Source organism: Pongo pygmaeus, chromosome 3, assembly GCF_028885625.2.
Source record: "Pongo pygmaeus isolate AG05252 chromosome 3, NHGRI_mPonPyg2-v2.0_pri, whole genome shotgun sequence".
NCBI lineage: Eukaryota > Metazoa > Chordata > Mammalia > Primates > Hominidae > Pongo > Pongo pygmaeus.
In genome coordinates this window covers 25,533,275-25,544,733 of record NC_072376.2, presented here as the reverse complement: position 1 = coordinate 25,544,733, position 11,459 = coordinate 25,533,275, and the positions used below count along the sequence as shown (strand labels likewise).

The window sequence follows — 11,459 nt, the reverse complement described above, 5'->3', positions numbered from 1 at the left end:
TCTAGGACCCACCCCCCACCCCCCAAAGGCAAACTATTATGTGTTCCTTCATATACCAGACAAAATGACCATCTTATATTGGAAAAGCAAGTTATTGCTAAGTAATATTCTCCAATTTTGTTGCAATCAGCTTTAAATGATTCTGATTTGAGAGATATGACCCTTGAGTGACAAAGCCCATTTCACCACTTACACAGGGAAAAAAAAATCTCTTTAAAGCACTACATAGTTAAAAACATTGACAAGGAAATTAAATTAGTAGAGCTATCACTTTGATGTGATATACATGGTAAGACTATAAATACACCAACTATAATATAGAATTTAATTTTATCTTTATGAAGTATTCTGAAATCAAAGACGATAATACATGCATCAGGCACATTCGACAGAAGACTTTTACAATGGTTTACATTTCCTTTTTATTTATTCCTTGAAACTGCTCGTATTGCAAGTTTTTCATGGATGAAATATGGAACTGAGCAGATTCTTTTTTTTCTACAAAATTATGGTATAAACTTGCTCAATTTTCTATCTTATTGCTAATAAACCTTACAGGCGCACAGTTTGTAAAATAAACCCCTTAAGGACTGAATGTGTAAAGCATGCTGCAAGGTACAAGAAATAAGCTAAAAATGAGCATATAAACCTACATCTGGACCAACACAGTACTGAATGCTGGCAAACATTTATCACGACACAGGGGAAAATTAACAAAAGGAGATACAGTTCAGTCCTGAAAGGGTTAAACAGAAACCCTAATATATTATTGTTTCTAACCATCCATCCCACATTACAGTGCTTGAAAACAAAGTCGTAAGTCTGGCACAGAAAATTACACACATTTGTTCAGTACTCATCAGAAACACAGCTGCTTTTGCAATCAAAGTAACTTGGTTACTAACTGAACAGCATTTTGTTTCAAAAGGAACCTCCTCCCCAGTGGATTTTCTGGTTAGCATGACTAGTTAGGTTAGTTCTCAAAAATGGCATTGGAAGTTTTTTGTGAAAGCACAGATGGTACCAGTTTCATTAAAAACAATAAAACAAAACAAAACAAAAAACTAACCAGTTATGATTGCAGATAAGTCTGTGCAGTAAGAGTGACAAACATTTCACGATTAAGTCATGTATAAGGATGCCTTTAATTGCCACAGTTTAAAGAAAGTGAGCAGCAAATTTAGATAGTATACTAGTGTTCAACGCTGAAATCACTCAAAATATAAAGGGCATTTTTAAGGCTTTTAGCTTGCCTTCCCAATCTATGTGATAAATTAAATGGAACAAATAAAAACATATCGGATCAGAGACTCAGCTTCTATGTGTATGTTTAGAAATTGCATAGAGTCATGAGAGCATAAGATACATTTCTAAAACAGAATTTTTTAAAAATTCAAACATACTATAACTGAAGCACTCACCATTCTAATAAGAGAGTCTTTCTGAGGGTAAATGACCAGCATGTCTAATAATGCCATCACTGGAGGAGGGGACAGAGTCTACTATAATCAGAGGACAAGGTTCCTATAAATTACATACTGAAAATGATTCACAAAACCATGAAAAAATGTAAGCAGCTGACAAAAGAACTACTGATAAACAATAAGCTACAATGGACAAATCATTTCACTCTTTAGTCTGTGGTATGAGAATGGCCAAAAATAGGTGGGGAAAAATGCCTGTATAAGTACATTCTTGGACTTTTCAAAAAAAAAAGAAAAGGGTTTACAGTATAATATTTATATTATCTTATGGAAAGAAACAATCAAAACATAAACGTTTGTTTAAAAAGCACAAGTTCATTTTAATAAGGTCATGAACTTGAAAAATTATTTTTGAGCTACAAAAATGGGTAAAGAATAGTTTGTTCTTCAAAAGTATCTCTTTTATTATTGGTTAATTTAATATGATTCCTTAACTAAATACCAAACCTAGGAAGTGGAGGAAACTTGTGGCCGTTAAAGCAAAGCAGCACTAGGAACATGTCCATGCTCTGAACAAAAGCACTGTGTAATGACTCCTGCCATGACTCCATAGAGAGGAATAACTACTACTCAGAAATAAGTGGTCTGTAAGAAAGAGACGGTGAACAGTTACAACAAAGAAAGATAAGGCCACAATGAGTTCTGCCCTTGATCACTGAAACAGATTTAAGGTGTGAGGCAGGATTAGCTTATAAGAGAGAAGTAAGTGACTGGAGCAGATTTGAAGAAAAAAGGCGATATAGAATAAAATGCAGCCTGGGGGTGATTAAAAAGGCTTGCAGTAAGAGAAAACCGCAATAACTGATTTAACCACCTAACGTGCTTTACAAATGACTTTCCCCTTGAAAACCGAGGAAAAGGTGATTTAAAGATGTTAGGAAGAATATTTACAGTGGCATAGTCTGAGCATTTAGAGTGAGTGATGAAGACAGCAAAGCTGGAAAAAAAAATGCTAGTAATAATAATTTCTAAAAAGTCTATTAATGGAAACTTTTTCAAAACAGCCCAGGACACCAGAAAGACAATGTTCTGTAGGGAAACACTGTAGGAAGTTACAGTTTTGCATTCATAAGGTACTGTGGCTCCTGTTTTATGGGACAGTAAAAGCTTACCACAATCTAGAGGTAGTTTTTACTCTAAGAGGGATGATTGTATTACTAGACTGTGTTGTATAACATTACACACGTGGTTCCTGTACTAAATGTAGCCCAATGAGTCTGCTGCAATTTTGAAGAAACCAAACAAAGGCATAAACAAAGTTCAGGAATGAAAGCAAGGTAAAACTGGCGGGGTTAGCATGCGAGGCCAACCTACAACCCTGAATGCAACCAAATCTCAACTGAAAAGAAAAGAAACATTTTCTGAGTTAGGAGACATTTGTGGAGATGCTCAGTACTGGAAAAGAGAAAACAAACAAACAAAAAAGGCAGAGAAAAAAATGAAAACATAAGTTACATTTGCATTTTATAATCTTACAACTATCTGTTTCTAAAGTACTGTCTTCCAGCTATTTTAGTTGATCATCTAATAAAAGCATCTTATGTTTTAAGATTACAATGATGTTCTGGCTAGGCTACCCCCTCCAACCCCCCAAAAAAGTAAAGATAATAAAACATGCTTTTGCTGACATTTTCCTCATTCTACCATAAGGGCACCATCTACCAACTGGTAGCAAATACTTCCCATATTTTTTGTCACTTGCCAACAAGGCAGAAAATACCCTGCTGAATGAAATCACTGGGAACATTCCAAGTTCAAAATAAAATGTTTAACTTACACATAATACAAGTTATGTACAAGATTAGGAGGGGGGAAAAACCTGAACAAATCCTGGAACACACATATGTATTTACGTCATGGGAAAAGGGGAGAGAACACTTCAAATATCAACAAGTTCTGTGCCATTAACTCATTAATAGCTAAATGGCCACACCAAATTGCATGTGAATGTTAGAACCTCTTGGATACCACAATAAGTCCATATTTTTTTTTTAAAAAAAAGGAAAACAGAAATAACTACCAACAGTGTCTGAGAAGAGAGACTAAGTTAACATACATTGCATGTATTGCAGGCAAGGCAGAGGCATTTTTTTAAAGCTTTTGCACAGACTTCATATAATCTTAAAAAAAATATGTAGGCCTTTACAAGATTTGACTTGCTGAAATCCAAACAATTTTGACTCATGAAAAGTCATAAGACTTCAGCTGAAAATAAAAGAAAAAAGTTCCAGCCTCAGACCAAAAAAAAAACCTGGAAGAGTATGATAATTAGATTAAACAAGCATGGTCAGGCTTGGAAACTGAATGTATTTTAGAGCAAAAGCTCAAAGGTGGGTGGGGAAGAGAACAACCTATTTGGTAACAAGGTGTACTATAATACCGTGATATAAAAAAAGGTATGGTGAAAATGTACCTTTTACTAAAGCTTATACAATATACAAGTTCCTTGGTCCATAAAAACTATGTTAGATTTGTGTCTTCTAGTTTGTTCAACTTGTATTCCAGCCACATTATTTACTTCTTGCCCATTTAAACAAAACCAAACAAAAACCAACCAACCAACCAACCAACAAAACAGCTGAAAAACTTGATTTCCAATATTTATACATTTTGATTTTTTTTTTCTTTTTTTTTTTTTTCACTGTGGCTTCTGCATTTCAAATCAGCACTTGCAGAGAGATAACGGGGTTTTTGAATAGTATCACCTGGTATGAAAAGTTTTCCCAAGAAACCACAAACGATTGTTCATTTTTCCTCCTTTTCTGTTAACTTTTTGCCACACTCAAGTCAGTTTAAGTCCTAGCAAAAAGACGGTAGTTAGGATACCACTGTGGCTGTAGATGATGTGACACTGGTTGAATTTGTGCTGGCGTTTGTGTAACTTCCCTCGCTGTTTGTGTTTGATTCATTAGGGGGCACCTGGCTTGAATTGGCTCGAAGGATTGCTCCTGCTGCACTGCAATGTGGCCGTGGCCCTGGTTCTGGTGTGTAGGTAAAGGTAAGGCTGGTGGAATAAATGATTCCATCATTTCGGACCAAAGTTACTGGAACCTGGACTGGTTGCCGGACCCATCTCCAACCTTCTCGGAATGCAGAAATGTCTGGGACGACACAGAGCATACTCTCTCCACACCTGAGGAGGAAATATAAATCACTTAAAAACACTTTAAAAAGCAAAGTACATGTTAAAAATGAGACTTAAGACAAGGTTGTTTAATACATTACAATCAATACCAGGAAAAAATCTCCTGTACCCACACCCCTCACAACCTCTGGATGATGTAAAAAGTTTTATCAAGTACCTGTACATAGTTTCAGCTTCTACATCCCCAAACCACACTCGTAAATTTGGAGTGAAATTCTGTCCTGTAAGTTCAAGCATTGCTACGTCCCCACCGCCATTCAACTGCAATTCACAGAAAATCACAACACTGAGAAAACTTTTCATTTTTCATTAAAGTACACAAATTAGATTCTCATTCAACTTTCATTTTTTTTAAAAAAAAGGGCAATTAAAATGTTTTTTATTACAAAGCTAGCTAAAAACATTTCAAGATAACACACAAGTTTATTTAAATTTAAATTTTCTAGCAAGTACGCTCCTCCTAATTTTGTTTTTTTTTTTTAATCAACAAATGGTGTATATAAAAATCCCCTAATCAGACGACTGGAGAAAAATCAAAACTCCCATGAAATGAAATGATGCCAAGTCACAGCTGAGAGTAGCTGCAAAGAGCTGAAGGCCAACTTGGACTAGGCGTTCTCACCTGAAGGCTCTCTACCACAGGCACAGGCGTAACTGGGGCAAGGACAGGGCCCATTCCCTCATAAAATGTATACTCTGCCTTATCTGTGCTAATGATTGTCCAGGAAGCGCCATCATTTATCATCTCTTTATTTGGTTCTTTTGGACATGGAGTGGCCTAATAAAGAAAGAAGTTTAGAAACTAAGTTTTATACAGTTTGTACTAATAGGATAAGAAAATTTTACCAAAGTAACCCCCAGACAAGAGTTAATAAGAAGATAACTCGGTAAAAACTTATAAACTTTCTAAAGCATGGTGCTTTGCCAATCCCTACATAAACACAAACGGAATGCTAATACAGAAACCCCATAGACAGCAGTTTTTCTTATAATACAAACTATTTCAGTGACATATTAAATAATAATACCTTTCAGAACAACCATTATGAGTATACCAATGCAGGTACAATTTCATTAACAGCAGATCAATATCTGTGATGTAAATGGCTGTTTAAAACTCTTCAGGGACTCCTAAGAAAGAGAATGGGAGTCCTCATGCTTAGGCAACAGCTAGAAGCTTATGCATGTTCCACGGGAGGGAATCAAGATGGGAAGGCAAAGCCCCTACCCCTACCTTAACACACCTAGACCAGGGACTCAGCATGTCCATCAGTGTGTGTGGGCAACTCTCTGCAAAGGAGTTTCACATGAAACTATAACTGTCTTATTAAATCATCTGCCCATGTCATAACCTCATGAAAGCCTTCTGAGTAAATGTAAAACATTAGCTTTTAAAGCATGTCATCATTACTATCCTGGGAAACCACGACGTAAATCTGATGAGATTTTGAGCCTTCACCCAGAAAAATGCTTCGTCTATACAATGTTTGCACACAATTTCAGAGGATTCAATGAGCACTGAAAATCTATTTTTGGATATCCCGAGGGGCTCTTTGTTCTTCAATTAAGAACCCGGGAACTAGATGTTAACTGTTTCTCTGAGAACATTTTCATAATTTTGAGTTCTTCCTTGAGGAAGGATTGCTTGCATGTCTGAGGATTGTGTGTTAAGGATGCTCATACCTGAGATAAATATCTGTGTATAGCTTCATGTATCTGTATATAATTAACAGCAAATGAAAATTTCATATTTTTGCAAGCTGCTAACCTCACAGTTTGTACATTTTAGATTTCACCAGTAATTTAAAAACATACCTGAAATTGAATTATTCTTTCTTGAGAAAGGCACAAGTACATTCTTTCTGTATCCTTAAGGTAAAATGCACATTTATGGAGTTGTGACACAGGATCATCTGCATCCAATAATGCGGTCTGCTTATCAACTTTCCTAATTATCTATATTTAACAATTAAGAAATAAAAGGTCATCCACACATGGAAAGGATTTTCCTTGTGTAAAACATCAAAAGTACATAGAAGTTATATACTGCATAATAACACATCACAGTTATTTGTCCTATGCCTACATATATAAAAACATTCACAAACAAAAAGGCTAGGAATAAAAAACACTTTTAGATTGCAAGCATGTCAGAATGTAGAAACTGTTACCCTCTTCCCTGAACATCTAAAAAAAAAAAAATCAGGCAGGCAGGCACTTGTTTTCTAGATCAGTGTTTTTCAAACATTAATGTGCACACAAATGAGCTGGGGTTCTTGTGAAAAACACAGGTTCTGATCTAGCAGGACTCTTGTGGGGCCTGATATTCTGCATTTCTAACAAAATCCCAGTTGATGTTAACGCTGCTGGCCTATAGACCATATTTTGAATAGCAAGTTCTAATGATATTTTCCAATAATATGCATAAAATGACAAATACTCCAACACCAAAGGGAAAAATCTCTAGAAGGCTACTGTCAGTGCAAACATCTTATATCCGTTATCCAAAACTTACGTATTTAAAAACAACAAAATCAAACTCATTTTACAGATTACAAAATGGGCTTAGAAAGGTCAGATAAATTGCTCAAAATTACCAGTTTAGTAGCTGAAGGACCAGAATATGTCCTGATCCCAGGGCTGGCTGCCTGTCCAACTGATCTCTAAATCTTATAACCCAACTAGTCCACAAAACACATGAATAGCTGAAAGATAATACTATCAAACCCTATATGACACTTGACACCTAGAAGGTAATGGCTAAGTAGATGATCATGATGAAGAGCAAAATTTGACACAGAACTTTTACTCTGTTTCCTTTTCTATTGATCACTTCCAACAACATACAAACATAACTATCTCTCATCTCAAAATCAAAAGTAAACACTGACTACATGCTCCGTCCCTCCCTCTCACTACCTGTTTCTCTGCAAACGCCTCTTCCTCACTGTCCAATCTCCTGCAATCTCTCCAGCCTTTTATCTCAAAGATGCCACTACAACTGCTTTTCAGAGCCACCAAGGATTTCCAGACAGTGCATCTCATGGCACTTTTCTGTCCTCATTTTACTTCATTTTCTCAGAAGCTCTCAACACATTTTGCTTTCAGGACCACACCTGTTCCAACTGACCTTTAGAACGCCCAGAGCTGACTTCTCAGCCCTCTTTTCCTCTCTTTATAATCTATACTGTTTAAAAATTTAAAGGTTGACAACTCCCAAATTTATTATCTCCAGACTTATCTTCTCTCCTGCATTCAACTTGTATGTACACTTAACTACCTATTCAACATTTCCACTTACGATGTCTAACAGGCACCTCAAGCTTCGCATATCGAAAACAGATTTTTGGATTTCCTCCTAAACTTGATCCTTCCCCAACTCATCTAGGTCAATAAATGGCAACAGCATTCACTCAATCCAAAAACCTTAAGAGTCACCCTTGATGCCTTGCTTTCTCTCATACCCAACCATCCAATCTGCCAGCAAATTCTGTCAGGTCCACTTTCCAACAAATCTGTCACCCCTCACCACCTTAATACTATGATCCTGGGTCTAAGCATCAACTCTTGCCTCAACTATGACAACAATCCAAGCACCTATCTCTCTGCTTCCACAGCCGCATTGCTATGCTCTCTTCTCCACACAGCAGCCACATATATACTTCTAAACAAAAATGGGCCATTGTGCCCTGTTTAAAATCCTCCAGTGGCCTTCTAACATACAGAGATAATATGAAGTCCTCACCCTAGATACAGAGAGGGATCCTACAAGGCCTTGCCTAGTGCTAATCTTACAGATTCAGTTCCTGCCACTTGACCTCTCCTCCCTCTGCTCCAGCTCCACTGGTTTCTTTACTAGTCATCATACATCCCCTGCCTTCAGTTCTGTACTTGTTCTGTTTGCCTGGAATGCTCCTCACTCAATTAGCGGTTCTTTGACTTCATTCTGGGCTCTCTTCAAATACTGCGACTTCAAAAAGACTTCCCTGACCTCTCTAAGCACTCCTCCAAATCTCTATCCCTTTATTATCTTGTTTTGTTTTCTCATCACTACATAAATCCTTTACATGGATATTTGGCTTATCACCCTATCAAAATGTAAATTCCATGACAAGAGGCCCTTGACTTTGCATGTCAGAATTCCTCAGTTATGAAACCCCTGGAAAGATTTATATATCAGCGTCTTAATAATGGTACTGCAACTGTTTCTAATAAGTTAATTTTTCATTGCAACATTTTTATATAAAGCCATACAGTTTTGAGTGTAAAAACCTCAATTAATGACTTTCAAGCAAGGCAGGCTACTGGTACTTTACAAACAACTGTAAATGAAAACACTGTTCTAAATTTGGGTCTGTCTTCTAAGTGGTTTGTATTATAAACTATTGGTGATCAGAATCATCCTCCTAAGTTGTGCTTCTGCAGTACAAGCATTTAACACCAAAGCAAACAAACATCATCCTTGGAACAGAGGAAATGAATGAGAAGAGAAAAAAAATGAATAAATGCAGATTCAGATTTTTTGCTTGCTTCTGTCTCCTGCTCTGTTTTTCATGCCCTTCATTCCCTAACGTTACCCTTTTTATTATAATTTGTCTCAAACGCAAAGCTTTACAGATTACTATTACTATACTTCATGTCTTTTACCTTATTGCATTGACATGGGAAATAAAATCACCTTGTACAATCATGACAGAGGGTAAAAACAAATAAAACCAGTAACAAAGAAATGAATCACTGGCTTAGAAAACTGTAGATCAACCCAGCCTCGCTGAAATGGCCCCAGAAAATATAAGCCAGTGGAATATTGCACCAAAAAGATAAACAGAAGGCATGTTTAGGAACATTAATACTAAATGTTCTTCTACTCACCCAAACTCTTCAGTCTGACCTTGAATCAAACTAACTCATAAATCCCCTTCATCTTGAATATAAATAAATTATACTGTTTCAGAAAAGGAGAGGGAAAATTGGGAGTGGGGTGGCACTATAGAGGATGTTTTCATTTTACTAACAAAAGTAGTTTTTACAATTTCAAGATCTCCTTTTTTGTGGTTGTTGAGATAGGATCTCATTCTGTTGCCCAGGCTAAAGTCCAGTGGTATGATCACCGCTCATTGTAGCCCTGACCTCCCGAGCTCAAGTGATCCTCCCACTTACGCTTGAGACTACAGGTGTGCACCACCACGCCCGGCTAATTTGGGGGGGGGGGGGGGGGCGGGGGGGCCAGTGGTAAAGACAGGGTCTGACCATGTTGCCAGGGTTAGTCTCGAACTCCTGAGCTCAAGTGATGCCAGGGCTAGTCACCTCTCCTTCTCCTGCCTTCACCTGTTGAAGTGCTGGGATTGCAGGTGTGAGCCACCATGCGTGGCCGAGTTTCAATGTCTTCTATTGAACAAAAGCCCTAAATCCTATGCCCCTCTCCCAAAGTTAGAAATACCAATTTTATTTCAGTTTTAATAGATCTATCTTCTTGTGAGAGAGTAAGTTAACAAAAATTATGCTTATATTTCAATAGAAATAAGAATTTCTTCTGTTTGAAAACTTGGTCCTACATTGGGATATGGCAGGTACCACAAAAAAATGAATACAGTTTATCCGCATTAGTAAAGAAAAGAAATGTAATTTATAGTGCCCTCTACTGAACATCTTCAGATAAACAGCCAAAAAGGAAATTGCCACCAAAATACATTGGAAATCATTTAAGAAAAAATCATTAAGAATGTACTTGTAAAAACTGGCTATTACCTTAAAGCATTTCTGAAATAAGGTAGAGCATAACTATCAATTATAAACAGCACTGATTACTAACATACCTTTTAAAATTAAAAAGTATAAAATTGAGGTGTGTTTTTCCATTTGAATGTTGTGACTTTCCTGTTTAAGGAATTAATTTTTACTTCACATTATCACTAAAGCAAAAGTAGAGCCATACCAATCTTGGGAGTGCCATGCCAGTAACTGAGCACACAAGTTTGACTGTTTGTCCATAATGGATGTAGCCATCTCGGACTGTGAATTCTTCTCCTTCTGATTCATCATCATCCACTACAGTAGGTGGAAAAAGAAATCAAATTGTCATCTTTTTAAATTTATTTTATGATTAGGCAAATGACAAAACTTAATATATCCATGTATCTCATCAAAAGAATTTAACAATTTCACACTAAAAACATTAAATGCACATTTTTATACTCACAGAGATGAATAAAAAATGCTCCCCACTGCTGTGAACTGGCATGAAAATTACCTCCTTCTACATGCAAGTATCTGGTACTAACTGTCTGGGATCGTAGTCGATTAAACAGAGCCACCTTTGTTCCTGAGGCAATGCATACTGCAAAGAAAAAACAGCTCTTATTTATGTGATTGGAGCAGAAGGTGGGGAGGGAGCAAAAGAAGGAAATTCTGCTTGGCAGTGTATAATTATTCTTTCTTATCATTTAACAGTTTGACAAATATTTTCACTTTCCAAGACAGTACAGATGATATCAAAAAGTCAAGGTAACTGTTATTAATAATGTCAAGCTAATGATATCAAATGTCCATAAAAATAATTTTAAAGTGAAAGCTACACAGTATGTTTAATGTGGTGCTGATTATTAGAGAAAAACTTACTTTTAAAATAATGTTAGACAGTAGAAATTTAAATGACCTATTTAAAGGATGTGTATCTAAATACACTAATAAGAAAATATTTTCCTGGAATATCACTGAATGGAAAAGCAGACTATAAAATACTCTGTATGCTGTGGTTCCATTAGGCAAATGTATATATTTTTAATATGTGTTTGCATCCAATTCCACAGAATACATGCATAGAAAAGGGA

The 11,459-nt window shown here is 36.4% G+C and overlaps 1 protein-coding gene across 10 annotated transcripts in view; it reads right to left on the bottom strand.

Annotated features, from left to right (window-relative positions):
• Window positions 1-318: 318 nt before the first annotated feature.
• RBPJ (recombination signal binding protein for immunoglobulin kappa J region) overlaps window positions 319-11,459 on the bottom strand; it is a 264,413-nt gene continuing 253,272 nt past the window's right edge. For all 10 annotated transcript variants that reach the window (XM_054485039.1, XM_054485034.2, XM_054485040.2 and 7 more), the window contains 6 exons: window positions 10,829-10,966; window positions 10,565-10,677; window positions 6,445-6,585; window positions 5,252-5,407; window positions 4,787-4,890; window positions 319-4,617 (listed from right to left, as the gene is read on the bottom strand). In XM_054485039.1, coding sequence (XP_054341014.1) covers window positions 4,302-4,617; window positions 4,787-4,890; window positions 5,252-5,407; window positions 6,445-6,585; window positions 10,565-10,677; window positions 10,829-10,966 — 968 coding nt within the window. In that variant the 3' untranslated portion in view covers window positions 319-4,301. The remainder of the gene's footprint in view (window positions 4,618-4,786; window positions 4,891-5,251; window positions 5,408-6,444; window positions 6,586-10,564; window positions 10,678-10,828; window positions 10,967-11,459) is intronic.